The sequence below is a fragment of the Pogoniulus pusillus genome, chromosome 17 (assembly GCF_015220805.1).
Source record: "Pogoniulus pusillus isolate bPogPus1 chromosome 17, bPogPus1.pri, whole genome shotgun sequence".
Lineage (NCBI taxonomy): Eukaryota > Metazoa > Chordata > Aves > Piciformes > Lybiidae > Pogoniulus > Pogoniulus pusillus.
The window spans coordinates 1,216,865-1,233,304 of record NC_087280.1 but is presented as its reverse complement, the minus strand read 5'-3'; the positions used below and the strand labels follow the sequence as shown (position 1 = coordinate 1,233,304).

The 16,440-nt window shown below is 56.1% G+C and overlaps 1 protein-coding gene across 4 annotated transcripts in view; it reads left to right on the top strand.

The window, feature by feature from the left end:
• Positions 1–16,168, top strand: part of MYO9A (myosin IXA) — a 249,586-nt gene extending 233,418 nt beyond the window's left edge. For 2 of the 4 annotated variants that reach the window (XM_064157192.1, XM_064157190.1), the window contains 9 exons: positions 2,257–2,449; positions 4,939–5,067; positions 7,698–7,803; positions 8,677–8,808; positions 10,447–10,570; positions 11,819–11,872; positions 13,824–14,026; positions 14,563–14,705; positions 15,216–16,168. In XM_064157192.1, the coding sequence (XP_064013262.1) occupies positions 2,257–2,449; positions 4,939–5,067; positions 7,698–7,803; positions 8,677–8,808; positions 10,447–10,570; positions 11,819–11,872; positions 13,824–14,026; positions 14,563–14,705; positions 15,216–15,700 (1,569 nt within the window). In that variant the 3' untranslated portion in view covers positions 15,701–16,168. Of the gene's footprint in view, positions 1–1,617; positions 1,656–2,256; positions 2,450–4,938; positions 5,068–7,697; positions 7,804–8,676; positions 8,809–10,446; positions 10,571–11,818; positions 11,873–13,823; positions 14,027–14,562; positions 14,706–15,215 lie in introns of those variants that run through there. The other 2 variants (XM_064157191.1, XM_064157193.1) reach the window with 2 other exon arrangements.
• Positions 16,169–16,440: the final 272 nt, after the last annotated feature.

The window sequence follows — 16,440 nt, the reverse complement described above, 5'->3', positions numbered from 1 at the left end:
GCAGGCAGCTGCAGGCAGCAATGAGCTCTGCCCTGAGCCTCCTCTGCTGCAGGCTGCACCCCCCCAGCTCCCTCAGCCTCTCCTCACAGGGCTGTGCTCCAGGCCCCTCCCCAGCCTTGCTGCCCTTCTCCAAACACCTTCCAGCACCTCAGCATCTCTCTGCAATGGAGGAGCCCAGAGCTGGACACAGCACTGCAGGGGTGGCCTGAGCAGTGCTGAGCACAGGGGCACAAGAACCTCCCTTGTCCTGCTGCCCACACTGCTCCTCAGCCAGCCCAGGATGCCATTGGCTCTGCTGCCCACCTGGGCACTGCTGCCTCCTCTGCAGCTCCTCTCTGCCAGCACCCCCAGGGCCCTCTCTGCCTGCCTGCTCTCAGCCACTCTGGCCCCAGCCTCTAGTGCTGCTTGGGGTTGTTGTGGCCAAAGTGCAGAACCCTGCACTTGGCCTTGTTAAAACTCCTGGCACTGGACTGTGCCCATCTGTCCAGCCTGCCCAGGTCCCTCCACAGAGCCCTCCTGCCCCATTGAATCCCCTTCAGGCAGTAGGCCCAAAGGTGTCTAAAAAGTGCCAGGCAGCCTCCATAAGGCCTCAGGATTAGTTTTTTCCCAAGAGCTCATCTGAACAGATTCATTGGAGAATCTGAGTCCCAGAATCACAGACTCTTAGGAGTTAAAAGAGACCTCAGAAGGACATCAACTCAGCAAGTGATGTCTTCAGGGGAGCTGTTCTTTCATGGAGTCACAGACCCTTAGAGGCTGGAAGGCTCCTCCAGAGCTCATCCAGCCCAACCCCTCCCTGCCAAGCAGCATCACCCAGGGCAATCCCCACAGGAATGCTCCCAGGGGGGTTTGGAAAGCCTCCAGAGCAGGAGACTCCACAACCCCTCTGGGCAGCCTGCTCCAGGCCTCCAGCACCCTCACACCAAAGAAGTTTCTCCTCAGGTTGAGCTGAAACCTTCTCTGCTCCAGTTTGCATCCATTGCTCCTTGGCTCATTGCTGTGCACCACCCATAAGAGTTGGCCCCCTCCAGTTGGCACCCACCCCTCAGATGCTGATAGACACTGATCAGATCCCTCTCAGCCTGCTCCTCTCCACACTAACCAGCCCCAGGGCTCTTTCTTCTCCAGGAGTTCTTCTCTTCTTACAGCAGGCAAAACTTAGGGCATGGCATGGGTGATGATGGTGGTGAGAGGGTTCCTGGGCTGCTGTTTTCAGCCTGGGTGTCCATGGAGATATTTCCTCTCACACACTCACTTGCTCTGGCATAGGCCCAGTGCCTTTGGTTCGATTGTTCACTGCTCCCCCTGGCCACACTAATGCCTGAGTGCCTGCCAGGTGTGCTGGCAGTGGGCAGAGCTGAGCCATCAGGCAGCTCCTTTACAGCTGCTGCACGTCCCCGGTGCTTGTGCCCGCAGGGCTCTGGTGCTGGCAGTGAGCTCTTGCCCCTCACCCCTCAGCCTCCCACTTGAGTGCACACCCCTGGGCATTGAGGAAAGCACCACAGCTCCGGAGCAGCTCTTGTCTCGGGGGAGCAAAGGTGTGCTTAGAAGGTCAGAGAGGTTCCCCTGCCCCTCTGCTCTGCCCTGCTGAGGCCACATCTGAAGTACTGTGTCCAGTTCTGGGCCCCCAGTTCAAGAGGGACATAAACTGCTTGAGAGAGTCCAGCAGAGAGCCACGAAGGTGATGAAGGGAAAGGAACAGCTCTGTTAGGAGAGCCTGAGGGAGCAGGGCTGTGCTGCTGGGAGAGGAGGAGCTGAGAGGTGACCTCAGTCATGTTGATAGATATGCAAAGGTGAGTGCCAGAGGCTGCAGCCAGGCTCTGCTGGGTGGTGCCAGTGCCAGCACAAGGGGCAGTGGTGGAAGCTGAGGCAGAGGAAGTGCCATGGAAACAGGAGCAGGAATTTCTTCCCTGTGAGGATGCCAGAGCCTGGCACAGGCTGCCCAGGGGAGCTGTGGAGTCTCCCTCTCTGCAGATACTCTAGCCCCACCTGGATGTGTTCTGTGTGGTCTGCTCTGGGTGCTGCTGCTCTGCAGGGGGTTGGACTGGCTGAGCTCTGGAGGTGCCTCCCAGCCCCTGCCCTGCCCTGCCTGCGGTCCTGTGTGCTTTCCATCGGTGTCCAGTTCCATGTGCAAGAGACACAAGGTGTAGCCTCTCGCAGGCGCTCCTGGAGGGGCTGGAGGAGGCTGAGCAGCAGTGGGGCCCGGGAGGTCGGTGGCAGGATTCTGACAGCTCTCTGTGGCCCTTTGTGTCTCAGTATGACCCCGAGCTGTCGCCGCGGCAGTTCGGCGTGGAGCTGTCGCGGCTGACCAGCGAGGAGCGAGCGGTGCCGCTGCTGGTGGAGAAGCTCATCAACTACATCGAGATGCACGGGCTGTACACCGAGGGCATCTACAGGAAGTCAGGCTCCACCAACAAGATCAAGGAGCTGCGGCAGGGACTCGACACAGGTGAAAAGGGATGGGTGGGCAGAGGCCAATGGGGTGAGACTGAACAAGGCCAAGGGCAGGTTCTGCACTTTGGCCACAACAACCCCAAGCAGCACTAGAGGCTGGGGCCAGAGAGGCTGAGAGCAGGCAGGCAGAGAGGGAGCTGGGGGTGCTGGCAGAGAGGAGCTGCAGAGGAGGCAGCAGTGCCCAGGTGGGCAGCAGAGCCAATGGCATCCTGGGCTGGCTCAGGAGCAGTGTGGGCAGCAGGACAAGGGAGGTTCTTGTGCCCCTGTGCTCAGCACTGCTCAGGCCACCCCTGCAGTGCTGTGTCCAGCTCTGGGCTCCTCCATTGCAGAGAGCTGCTGAGGTGCTGGAAGGTGTTTGGAGAAGGGCAGCAAGGCTGGGGAGGGGCCTGGAGCACAGCCCTGTGAGGAGAGGCTGAGGGAGCTGGGGGGGTGCAGCCTGCAGCAGAGGAGGCTCAGGGCAGAGCTCATTGCTGCCTGCAGCTGCCTGCAGGGAGGCTGTAGCCAGGTGGGGTTGGGCTCTGCTGCCAGGCAGCCAGCAGTAGCAGAAGGGGACCCAGGCTCAAGCTGTGGCAGGGCAGGTCTGGGCTGGCTGTGAGGAGGAAGTTGCTGGCAGAGAGAGTGATTGGCATTGGAATGGTCTGCCCAGGGAGGTGGCGGAGTGGCTGTGGCTGGAGGTGTTGCAGCCAAGCCTGGCTGGTTGGTTGGGCAGGGCTGGGTGCTAGGCTGGGCTGGCTGAGCTTGGAGCTCTCTTCCAGCCTGGTTCTATGATTCTATGAAAAAAGGTAGGGGAAAACAACTGTGTGGGGAGAAAAAGTCTCTGTGGTGGCACAAGGATGGAGGGAAGGGCAGCTGGGAGGGAACAAGGGAGCAATCCCACCTGCCCCAGCTGTGGGCTGGGCAAATGGTGCCTTCAGATCATAGAACTGTCAAGGCTGGAAGAGACCTTTGGGATCATCCAGTCCAGCTGCTCCCCCAGAGCTCACAGTGCTGCCACTGCCACAGAGCCCTCAGCACCACATCTCTGCAGCTTTTGAACACCTGCAGGGATGGGGACTCAGCCACCTCCCTGGGAGGCTTCTTCCAGTGCCCAAGAAGCCTTGCTGGGAAGGAATTGTTCCTGATGGCCCACCTGAAGCTCCCCTGGCACAACTTGAGGCCATTTCCTCTTGTCCTATCACTTGTTGTGTGTGAGAAGAGACCAACTTCACCTCACCCCAACCTCCTCTCAGGGAGCTGCAGAGAGCAATGAGCTCTGCCCTCAGTCTCCTCTTCTTCACACTAAACCCCCCCAGCTCCCTCAGCTACTCTGCCCCTCCCCAGCCCTGCTCTGCAGGCCCTTCACCAGCATCATTGCTCTTCCCTCAATGTCCTTCTTGGAGTGAGGGTCGCAAAACTGAATCCATCCCTCAAGGTGTGGCCACAGCAGTGCCAAGTAGAGGAGGACAGTCACATCCTTTGACCTGCTGCCCACACTATTCCTGACCTAAGCCAGGCTGCCACTGGCCTTCTTGCTCGCCTGGGTACACACTGGCTCATCTTCAGCCAGCAGGCAGCACCCCCAGCTCCTTCTCCACCAAGCAGCTCTCCAACTGCTCTGCCCCAGGCAGGTGACATCCATGGGATTGTTGTGGCCCAAGTGCAGCATTGACACTTGTCTGAATCTCAGCCCATTGCCCTCCCTCATTGGTCCTATCCAGATCTCTCTGCAGAGCCTTCCTGCCCTGCAGCAGATCACCACTGCCTCCGAACTTGGTGCTGTCTGCAAACCCACTGAGGATGTCCTCCACCTCCTCCTGCAGACCACTGATAAAGACAGCAAAGAGAAGTGGCCTCAGCACTGAGCCTTGGGGAACTCCAGCCACCAGCTGGAGTTAACTCCATTCCCCACCACTCTTTGGGCCCAGCCTCTCCAACCCAATCTCAAGGCAGTGACTCATGGGTATCTTTGGATGCAATACATGAAGAAAGGTCTCTAGCTGAGGGGAAATTCTGCCTTAGCCTCTATGTCAGCAGGAGGAGACATCTTGGTCCCACCTAAGGCTCCTTGTCCTGGAGGATGCATTTCTCTCTGATTTTGGCAAGTGGAGCTGAGATCAGCTCCTGGCTTTCTTGTCATTGAGCACAGTGTGGTTTTGTGGTGGCACATGGACATTTCCTGTGGCAAAGAAGTGTCCCATGGGCAGGGACACCTTCCACCAGGTCAGGTTGCTCAAGGCCTCCTGCAACCTGGAGGTGTTCAAGGCCAGGATGGATGAGACCTTGAGCAACCTGGGCTACAGGGAGGTGTCCCTGCCCATGGCAGGGGAGTTTGGAACTGGATGATCCTTAAGGTCCCTTCCAAATTAAACCATTCCATGAATCTGTTTGGTGTGGACTGGTCTGGGTTCGAAGAGACCAATCTCCCCCTCTCCTTCCCTAACAGCTTCATGTTGATCATTGTCTCTTGTTTTTTTGCCTCTGCCCTCCACCTGCTGCCAACCCCAGACATTGACAACGTGAATCTGGATGACTACAACATCCACGTCATCGCCAGCGTCTTCAAGCAGTGGCTCCGGGACCTGCCCAACCCTCTCATGACCTTCGAGCTCTACGAGGAGTTCCTGCGCGCCATGGGTAAGGAGCTCCTCCTCTGCCCCATCCCTTGGCTGAGGCACCAGCAGTGATCACCTCGGGGTTGGCTGACAGACTGTGGGAGCCAGTGCAGAGGAGGCCACCAAGATGCTGAGAGGGCTGCAGCAGCTCTGCTGTGAGCACAGGCTGAGAGAGTTGGGGCTGTGCAGGCTGGAGAGGAGAAGGCTTGGAGGAGACCTTGGAGGATCTGAAGGGGGCTAGAGGAGGGCTGGGGAGGGACTACTGACATGGTCTGGTAATGACAGGAGGAGGACGAATGGGTTTGAAATGGCAGAGGAGAGATTGAAAGTAGGTGTTAGGAAAGGGTTCTTGGCAGTGAGGGTGGTGAGAGACTGGCACAGGTTGACGGTGGTGAGACCCTGGCACAGGTGGAGGGTGGTGAGAGACTGGCCCAGGTTGAGGGTGGTGAAGCACTGGCACAGGTTGCCCAGGGAGGTTGTGGAGCACAGAAGCACCCAATGTGATTGAAGATTCTGTGTTCCGCAACCTCCCTGGAGGTGTTTATGGCCAGGTTGGCTGAAGCACAAGCAGCACATGGAAGTGTTGGAGCCAGCCCAGAGGAGGCCACCAAGATGCTGAGAGGGCTGCAGCAGCTCTGCTGTGAGCACAGGCTGAGAGAGTTGGGGCTGTGCAGCCTGGAGAGGAGAAGGCTTGGAGGAGACCTTGGAGTGGCCTTGCAGGGTCTGAAGAGAGCTACAGGAAGGCTGGGGAGGGACTATTGAGAAGGTCTGGGAATGCCAGGAGGAGGAGGAATGGGTTTGAAGTGGCAGAGGGGAGATTGAAAGTGGGTGTTAGGAAAGGGTTCTTGGCATTGAGGGTGGTGAGACACTGGCACAGGTGGAGGGTGGTGAGAGACTGGCACAGGTTGCCCAGGGAGGTGTTCAGGACCAGGTTGGATGAGGCCTTGAGCAACCTGTTGTAGTGGGAGGTGTCCCTGCCTATGGCACATGGAGGTTGGAACTGGCTGATCCTTGAGGTCCCTTCCAACCTAAACCATTCTATGGGTCTATGACTCTTTGGGCCCAAACAGGCTCACAGGATGTTAGGGGTTGGAGGGGATCTCTGCTGAGCTTCCAGTCCAACCCCTGCCAGAGCAGGACCAGAGAATCAAGTGCAGGGCACACAGGAACATATTCAGACTGGGCTGGAAAGGCTCCAGAGAAGGAGACTACAAAACCTCTCTGGGCAGCCTGTGCCAGGGTTCTGGGACCCTCACAGTAAAGTTCTTCATGTTGAGGTGGAGCTTCATGTGCTGTAGTTTCCATCCCTTGCTCCCTGTCCTGCTCCAGGGCACACGTGAGCAGAGGCTGTTCCTGTCCCTTCCTTCCTGATCCCCAGCCCTTAGATATTTGTAGACACTGAGGAGACCTTCCTGTGGCCTTCCAGTATCTGAAGGGGGCTCCAAGAAAGCTGGGGAGGGACTCTTTAGGCTGTCAGGTAGGGATAGGACTGGGGGAATGGAGCAAAACTAGAAGTGGGGAGCTTCAGCCTGGATGTTAGGAAGAAGTTCTTTCGCTCCACAAGGGTGGTGAGAGCCTGGCCCAGGTTGCCCAGAGAGGTGCTGGATGCCTCATCCCTGGAGGTCTTTAAGGCCAGGCTGGATGTGGCTCTAGGTGACCTGATCTAGTGTGAGGTCTCCCTGCCCATGCCTGGGAGGTTGGAACTGGATGATCCTTTCCAGCCCTGACAATTCCTTGATTCTGTGACTTATTAGATTCCCTCTCAGTCTTCTCCTCTCCAGTCTAAGCAGACCCAGGGCACTCAGCCTTTGCTCATCAGGCAGTGCTCCACCAGCCCTCCCTTGGACTCTCCTGAAATGAAGAGCCCAGAACTGGATGCAATATTCCAGGTGGGACCTCACCAGGGTAGATTAGAGGAGGAGGAGAACCTCCCTCAATCTGCTGCACACACCCAGAAGGCCATTGGCCTTCTTGGCCAGGAGGCCACACTGCTGGCCCATGGGGAGTTTCTTGGCCCCCAGCACTCCCAGGTGCCTCTCCACAGGGCTGCTCTCCAGCAGTCCCCTCCCAGCCTGTACTGGTGCAGTTTATTGCTCCTTCCCGGGTGCAGGACTCTGCACTGATCCTCGTTGAACCTCCTTCACTTCCTCTCTGCCCAGCTCTCTGTCTGTCCAAGTCTCACTCAATGGCCACACAGCCTTCAGGTGTCTCAGACAAGCCTCCCAGTTTGGCATCATAGCAGACCTGCTGAGCAGACTCTGTCTGCCTGTGCCCTTGCCAGTGTCATTGATGGAGATGTTGATCAGGGCTGGACCCAGCAGTGAGCCTCCCTGGACCCCAGTAGTTACAGCTCTCCAGCTGGCCTTGGCACCACTGCCCACCACTCTCTGCAGTCTATTGTGTCACCACCCGATTTTGGCACATCACCTGGCTTCAGGGGCTGAGTTTTTGGCTAGATGGAGATTTTACACAGAGCCACAGGCAGCGTGGTGCCCCGCTCTGGGGGCAGGGACTCACATCACGCTTCAGCAGATTTCAGCCCAAGCCTTTAGCCAGGAGATCCTTTTTTTGTAGGGAAGAGTTAAGCAAGTTTGGGTTTAACTGGGAGGAGGAAGCAGAAGCCACCCCTAGATGCTGGTGCTTTCTCCACAGGCCTGCAGGAGAGGAAGGAGACAGTGAGGGGAGTGTATTCGGTCATCGATCAGCTCTCCCGCACCCATCTCAGCACCCTGGAACGTCTCATCTTCCACCTGGTGAGGTAGGTCGGGCAAGGGCAGCTGTGGGCAGTGGGCAAAGGGTGGCTCTGCAGGCGTCCTTCGTATCAAAACAGCTGAGAACTAAGCAGGTGGGCAAGAGGGCCTTCAGGTCCATCCTGTCTCTGAGGAGGTGGCCCCAGAGCTGTTTCTCCAAGTGATGCTTGTGTTGACGAGCAACCTCCACAGCGCTCAGGGTGCTCATGGTGCTCGTGGGTCCATGGTGCCTCCCACCAGTGCAGGGCTCTCCAAGTGATGCTTGTGTTGATGAGCAGCCTCCACAGTGCTCAGGGTGCTCAGGCTTATTCAACATCTTTATTGATGATCTGGACCAAGAGATTGAGTCCAGCATCAGTAAGTTTGCAGATAACACCAAGCTAGGAGCAGCTGTGGAGCTGTTGGAGAGTAGGAGAGCCCTGCAGAGGGACCTGGCCAGGCTGCATGGGTGGGCAGAGGCCAAGGGGATGAGACTGAACAAGACCAAGGGCAGGGTTCTGCACTTTGGCCACAACAACCCCAAGCAGCACTAGAGGCTGGGGCCAGGGTGGCTGAGAGCAGGCAGGCAGAGAGGGAGCTGGGGGTGGTGGCAGAGAGGAGCTGCAGAGGAGGCAGCAGTGCCCAGGTGGGCAGCAGAGCCAATGGCATCCTGGGCTGGCTCCACAACACAGGGAGAGTATTTTGGGGTGAAAACCACCAATTGTTTGTGTTTCTTGGGAACATCTGAGGAGTTTGGCTTTCTGCAGCAAGCTGAGCAGAGAGGAGTGCTGAGCAGTGTGCTTGGCACACAGAAGTCTCATCTCCTCATCATCCATGGCCACACAGAAGGGCTGGAGGGGCCTTCAGCTTTGAGTTCTCTTTTCACCCCTCTGTTTCTTCAGGATTGCCCTGCAAGAAGAGACCAATCGCATGTCAGCCAACGCCTTGGCCATCGTCTTTGCCCCCTGTATCCTCCGCTGCCCTGACACCACAGACCCCCTGCAGAGCGTCCAGGACATCAGCAAAACCACCACGTAAGAGCCTGGGGCTGGACCAGCCAGAGCCAGCAGCATTGCCTGGGGCTGGATCAGACACAGCCATAGCCATTGTCTGGTGCTGGATCATCCAGAGCCATAACCATTGCCTGCTGCTGGATCAGACACAGCCATAATCATGGTGTGGTGTTGGATGTCCCAGAGCCATAACAATCACCTGCTGCTGGATCATCCAGAGCCATAACCATTGTCTGGTGGGGGATCATCCGGAGCCATCACCATTACTTGCTGCTGGGTCAGACACAGCCATAACCATTGCCCAATGCTGGATATCAAACAAACACTGGCACAGGCTGCCCAGGGAGGTGGTTGAATCCCCATCCTTGAAGGTGTTTCAGAGAGGGAGAGATGTGGTGCTGAGGAATGTGGGTTTAGCACCAGTCTTGGTAGAGTTGGAGAAATGGTTGGACTGAGTGATCTTAAAGGTCTTGTCCCACCAAAATGGTGCCAGGAGTCTACAATACTGGAAGCCAACCAGCCAAGGGCTGGGCTTGTGAAAGAGGAGGCTTTTGTTTAAGACCACGATGTGCTCAGAGAGCCAACTGGTAGAAGCAACAGGATTTCTCTGTAGCTTCCCCTTTAGGCTTCAGCTGTAGCCCATCCTCTGGATTTATGACATGGAAAGGTGATGTTTTTCCCCAAACACAGCAGTGAACAGCCCAGCTAAACACTGACAGCAGCGCTGCCTGCATACAAGTATAAGGTCAGAGAAGGGTTGGAGAAGACCTCCCAGACCATCCAGTCCAACCAGCAACTCAACCCCACTGTGTCCATCAAACCATGGCCCCAAGTGCCATGGCCACATGCTCCTGGAACACCTCCAGGCATGAGGGCTCCATGGGCAGCCTCTGCCAATCCCTCACCACTCTTGCAGCAAAGAAATTTTTCCTCATCTCCAACCTAACCTTCCCCAGCACAATTTCAGGCCAGTTCCTCTCATTATGCTGCCTTCTCCAGGCTTCTCTTCCAAGAGTGAGATCCTTGGAGGCCCTGAATTTCTGTAGTCCAAGTTCCTCAATCCATCCACAGCTCACTGCCATGTTTTTAATGGGGATTTCCACTCCCCTGCTGATTCTAACAGAAGCTTCCTCCCTCTGTGCCTTTCTACCAGGGCAGATCTTCAGGCAATAGAAAGCTCCAACCACAGAATCACAAAATGTCAGGGCCTGGAAAGGGTCTCCAAAGCTCATCCAGTCCAACCCCCTGCAGAGCAGGAGCACCCAGAGCAGATCACACAGAACACATCCAGGCAGGGTTTGAATATCTCCAGAGAGGGAGACTGCACAGCCCCCCTGGGCAGCCTGTGCCAGGGCTCTGGTACCCTCACAAGGAAAAAATCCTCCTCCTGTTTCCATGGCACTTCCTCTGCCTCAGCTTCCACCAGTGCCCCTTGTGCTGGCGCTGGCACCACCCAGCAGAGCCTGGCTCCAGCTTCCTGGCACTGACCTTTTACATCTCTACAACCTCTCAGTCTCCTCTTCTCCCATCTGCACAGCCCCAGCTCCCTCAGGCTCTCCTCGCAAGAAAGTTGTTCCATTCCCTTCATCACCTTTGTGGCTCAGCACTTCTGTTTCCTCCTCCTATTCTGACCTCTGTTGGGTTTTTCTGCCCCCTCAGTTGCGTCGAGCTGATCGTCATCGAGCAGATGAACAAGTACAAGGCTCGCCTGAAGGACATCAACAGCCTGGAGTTCGCCGAGAACAAAGCCAGGAGTCGCCTCTCCTTGATCCGCAGGTCCATGGTGAGACGCCGGTGCCGGCGCTTCCTCCTCCCGGCCTCTCCTTGCCCCTGAAGCAACCCTACCTTATCTTCCTCTGCTTCTCCCATCCTCCCCCACCCCTTGCAACCTCCCACACCCTTTCCTCCAGGACAGGGCCCCTCAGCCCCATGGTGGCTTCTGGCCATTGCAGGGAGTCACACCAAAGCAGCAGGAGGTGGGAATGGTCTGTAGGAGTGTGGTCTTTTCAGTTCAGATGCTCCTGATCAACAGTTCCACCTTCATCTGAGCTTCTTTGCTCCTGAGTCAAACTTTTCAGAGAATCAGAGAATGGTTTAGGATGGAAGGGACCTCAAGGATCAGCCAGTTCCAACTGGAACCTCCCACTAGAACAGGTCGCTCAAGGCCTCTTCCAACCTGGCCTTGAACACCTCCCTGGGCAACCTGTGCCAGTGTCTCACTACCTTCAACCTATGCCAGTCTTTCACCACTCTCAACTTGTGCCAGTCTCTCACTGCCCTCACTCTAAAGAACTTCTTCCTAATACCCAGTTTCAGTCTCCCCTCTGCCAGTTCAAACCTATTCCTCCTCCTCCTGTCATCACAAGCCCTTGTCAATAGTCTCTCTCCAGCCTCCTATAGCCCACTTCAGATCCTGGAAGGCCACTCCAGTGTCTCCTCAAAGCCTTCTCTTCTCCAGACTGCACAGCCCCAACTCTCTCAGCCTGTCCTCACAGGAGAGATGCTCCAGCCCAAACTGGCTTGACATTGCCCCATGGGAGACCTGGATCATCTTTTTTCGTGCTCAGTTCATGTTATCTAAATCCAGGATGAGCTCCACAAAGGCTCTCTGCTCCTTCACTGCCTTTTTGGGAGCCTTGAACCCATCTCATTGAGCTTCTATGCTTGCTGGGGGGCCGGCGGGCAGCGGACGCGTGCAGTGCTTGGCTTGTTGGGCTGTGGGGCAGGGTCAGCTGAGGCAGTGTGGTCACCCCAGGCTCCAGCTGAGGAGCCAGGCAGCCCTAACGCTTGGACCTGCCTGCTGTGCTCCTCACGGACACCTCGCTCCTGCTTTGATGGGGCAATGAAATCCACGCAGGAGCTGCCCGAGGTCGTGGGGCTGATGCCGCAGAGCTGCTGCGTTTCTCCTGACTAACAAAAACTAAACAAACCACCCCCGAAAGAATGCCCAGAATCGGTGTTTTGTGTGTGGAGGGTGGCAGCATGTGCACTCTAACCTTCTGCTTTCCTTTTCATCTCCTCTCTAATCCAGAAGCCTGTACTAATTGCAGTTAGATTTATGAGCATAACCCGCAGCTCCATCCCGGTATGTATGACCCCGGCGCGCCGCCGCTGCCTCTCCGTTGTGTGTCACCGCCACTCATTCCAGCCCCGTCCCGCCGCACATTGTCCCTCACTCTGCCAGCAGGTGCTGCTCCCCAGGGCCCTCCTTTCTCCCGCAGGTCGTCCCGCCTCAGGCAGCAGGAGTGAGGGGTGGCCGAGGCTCGGCCGTGCCCGCAGGCAGCTCCTGGGCCGGCTGCTCTCCAGCCCTTTTCCCCATCTTTCTTCTCTCCTTTATTTTTATCTCCCTCTGCTTTGCTTTGCTTGCCTCATCCTGTCCCTTCCCACCCCAACCTCTGCTTGCTCTGGGTGCATTTCAGCATCAGGTTGCTTCAGCCCCCACCCCAGCTCAGGTGCCTCAGAGGTCAACAGGTATCCAAAGGTCTCCTCCACCTTCCCAGAGGAGGAGCATCACCACCTCCAACACAGGGTCAGGACACCCAGGTTTGACCTGGGAGGGCTTCAACAGCTCTGCTGTATTCCCCAGCTGCATCCTGGCTTGTGTTTGTGCTCCTGGTGAGACCACGACGGGCAAGAAGAGCAGCTGGGGATGCCACTGGGGCTGTTTCCCTTCCTGCTGAGTTCAACCCCTGCTGCTTCTCCTTGCCCTTCAACACCCACCAGGGTCAGGAGGTCGAGAAGAGCAGAATTTGAGCTCTGCTGCCCGGATGCTGTTTTGCAAGCCAGCCACTTCTCAGGGGCTTAAGTCCACGAGCTGGTAGGATCTTTGGGATCTCAGGGGTTTTGGCTAATAGGATTCAGGTAGCTGTGCTTCAGCTCAGGAGGCCACGTGAGACGGTGGCGTCAGAACATCAGGCTGTGGAAGCAGCTTTGCTGCCCAGAAGTAGACTCTGAGATGTACCATTAAAAGTTGAAATGGGCAAATTTGAGTTTTAAAGGAAAAAAGGGAGGGTCTTTTATCCTGCAAAGCTGCTCTGGGCCCCTGAGTTATCAGGAAGACCCAGGGATGTTCCCACCACATGGTTTAAATCATCTTAAGTGGAGAAAAGTTGTGGTGCCAACAAGCACCACAAAAGTATGCAGCTTTGGCCTGGATGATGGACAAAGCTCAGGCAGACATCTCCTAAGTCCTGAGGGGTTCAGGGTCTTGAATTTAGAAGATGGCCTGTGTCTAGTGATGATAAGGGTTAAGAGAAAAGCTTTTTAGTGTGTCCCTCATAACCCAAAATCCATCTTATTTCCCACTCCAGGGAGCAGATCTGTAGCTGGTCCTCAAAAGATTAAAAGCTTCCCTCCATAGTTTCCAACCCCATCTGAGGCCTTTTTTGTTGTTAATTTTAGTGTTAAAACTGGATGCTGCTTCAGAGCTGTGTTCAGTCTCCTTGTAGTTAACATCTCTTGTCTCACAATAGACCGCTGGAGGTGGTCTTGGATCTCTCATGCTTGATAGAGCACAGGTAACGTGGCTAGGTCTGAGGTGTCATTTACCAAGGGAAGCAGGGAAGACCACTGTGATGCCCAGGAAGTTCCGAGGTGTGTGAGGGAAGGGTGTGAGACACATGTGACAATAAAGCAGGAGCCAAGTGCCCTGAAATCATGTTGCCACCCAAGGTCAGCACGGCCTCTTGGCAGGTCAGGCTTCCCGTTGTGTGGGCTGTGTGGGCATCGCAGAAGCTCATCCTGCTGCCAGCTGGGCTTGCTTGGGCGTCCAAGATGCATTTGGTCCATCAGCTGGTAACTGGTTCATCGGCGCAATCCTCACCATCCCCATCCTCACCGCCTCCATCCTCACTCCCTCAAACGTGTTGAGTCCTTCTGGTACCTCTCCCAGCCTGGGGTGAGATTCTGGAGTGTCCTGGGTGTGCCCACTGGCGGTGCGCTGAGAGTCAATGGCCAGGGTCATCTTCTTCACTCCTCGGGAGAGAGCAGTGCGGTTGGCACCTGAGATGGCTACAAACCCACTTGTCTCTCCTCAGGGCAAGGGACGTGTGCGGCGCAGCGCCTACCCCAGCCCCACGTCTCCTGTTTCTGTGCGCTTGCCCGCGGTGACAGACGTCCCCGAGGAGACCGTGAGCAGCGAGGACGCCATGGAGATGGAGGTGACGGAGCAGCAGCAAGTGGCCATGCAGCAGGAGGAGAAGGTGCTAACTGAGCAGATTGAAAGCCTGCAGAAGGAAAAGTGAGTCTGGCCAGGGGCCAAAGTCATGTCCCCTTGCTCTCGACTATCTGTAGGTGTCACCTGACATCACACAGTTGATGTGCTGCATGTAAGGTGACCCGAGGACTCCATTCCTCCATGATCTCTTGATGTATGTGCAATCCCTTCTCCTGCCCACCACTTTGGTCCCGTTGGGTCAATGGGATTGAGTAGGCCATTCTTCTTCTGGTGACCACTTTGCTCCTGTCAGGTCAAAGGGATTGGGCTGGTCATCCCTTCTCCTGATGACCACTTTGCTTCTGTCAGGTCAAAGGGATTGGGCTGGTCATCCCTTCTCCTGATGATCACTTTGGTCCTGTTAGGTCAATAGGTTAGGGTTGATCATCCCTTCTCCTGCCCATCACTTTGGCCCCATTGTGTCAATGGGATTGGGTTGGTCATCCCTTCTCCTGCCCACCTCTTTGGTCCCATTGGGCCCATGAGATTGGGTTGGTCATCCCTTCTCCTGCCCACCTCTTTGGTCCCACTGGGTCAGTGGATTGGGTTGGCTTTGGCAGGGAGGAGCTGACGTTCGAGATGCTGACACTGGAGCCCCGCGCCTCTGACGACGAAACCCTTGAGTCCGAAGCCTCCATTGGCACCGCCGACAGCTCTGAGAATCTGAACTTCGACTCTGAAGGAGCCATCTCCGATCGCTCGGGTAAATCCAGCTCCTCTTGGGTCTGCCATAGGATGGATTGGAGCGGAAGGGACCTTCAGAGGTTGTCTAGTCCAGCCTCCCTGCAGTGAGCAGGGGCAGCTTCAGCTAGAGCAGCTTGCTCAGCTGTTTCTCTAGCCTGGAGGGGCTTTTTCTGGGTTTTCTGCCCACATCAACTTCAAAGCCACTAATCAAACTGCATGTAAAGAGGAGGAATAAGGGTTAAAACGTGTGGCTGCAGGGAGGGGGGTGTTGCACCCAGAGTTTGGTGGGTAGGTCCAGCACTGCCACATCACCCTGGGTGAAGCTCGCTGGGAATATTAGCCTGGTTTCATGACCTCTGTGTCCAGGGAGAGCACCAAGATGCTGGGTGGTGTTGGTGGGTTGGGCATTGCTGAGGTAATGGTTGGACTCGGTGCCTTAAGGGTCTTCTCCAACAAAACTGTGACTCTTTGACTTCACTCTGGGTGGTTTCAAGGTGTTAATGCTCTGATGGTCCTTCCCCCAACGCAGAGAGAAGCGTAGCACTTACCGCCCTGCGCCCCGCCAAGGTGGAGGGGCCCAGCTGCCTGCGGAGGCATCCCCGGCCACGGCCCGACCCAGTGGATCCAGCTGACACCTCCATCTCCTCCTCCTCCTCCTCCCAGTCATCCACCTCCTGCTTGCCCCACCTGCCCCGTAAGCGCTTCCAGATGTACTCCAAGTCCCCTTTCTACCGAGCGGGAGGGCCTGGCGAACCCCCTGAAAGCCGCACGAGCCCTGAGGCCTTCACAGGACCCCTCCGGTACCCCAAGGACCAGCCTCAGTTCACCACCCGTGGGACCTTCAACCCGGAGAAGGGCAAACAGAAACTGAAGAGCATCAAAACTTCCCCCCCTAAAACCAAAGAGCCCCCAGATGGGGGGACAGGGGGAGGACCCCGCAAGAGGAACCCCGAGGCCGACTGTGCCACCACCCAACCCCTCGTCCTCCTGGGGAGCAACGAGTTCATGGTGTGAGGTGCTCTGGGACGGGCAGCGCCGGCAGCACCCGATGGCGCCAGGAGGGGCAATTCTCAATTACAAAGGCTGGTGGGGGACAGTTTTGATGGTGGCCTTAATGGTTTGGAGGGGGTGGGGGATGGGACTGTGTCCCTGGGGATTTGGCCTGGGGATGGAGGGGCACCAGCCGGCTCCTGCACCCTTCCCCCTGGAGCATCTGGGAGCTCCGCGTGGAATCGGCGCCACCAGCTCCGCTCCGGCCCTCCGCGCTTTAACCGCCTCACCCACGCCAACGCCGAGCGCATGGAGCAGCAGCAAAGTCTGCCAAAAACAAAATCACCTTTTTTTTTCTTCCTCCCCCACCCCTGCCTTTTCCCCCCTTTTTTTTTAACGTGACCTAACCACCTTTCATTGTCCTTTTTGGAGCCCATCAGTATTACAGATAATAATAGGAAGCCTGAGAAGAATAATAATTAGCAAGGACTACTTGAAGCTCTCTTTGTTTATATGCCAGAGACTGGAGTTTGCTGTATATAGATATATTTATATGATTATTTTTGTTAAATATTTGGCCCTAAACAGAACTTTTTTTTCCTTCTTTTTTCCCCTCTTTTTTACCCCTCCTTTTGTTTTCCTCCTTTTTTTTCTCTTTTTTCTCCTCCTTTTGTTTCCTCCTTTTCTCCTTTTTTTTCCTTTTCCCACTTTTCTCCTTTTGTTTTCTTCCCTTTTTTGCCCTCCTTTTCTTTTCTCCTTGTTTT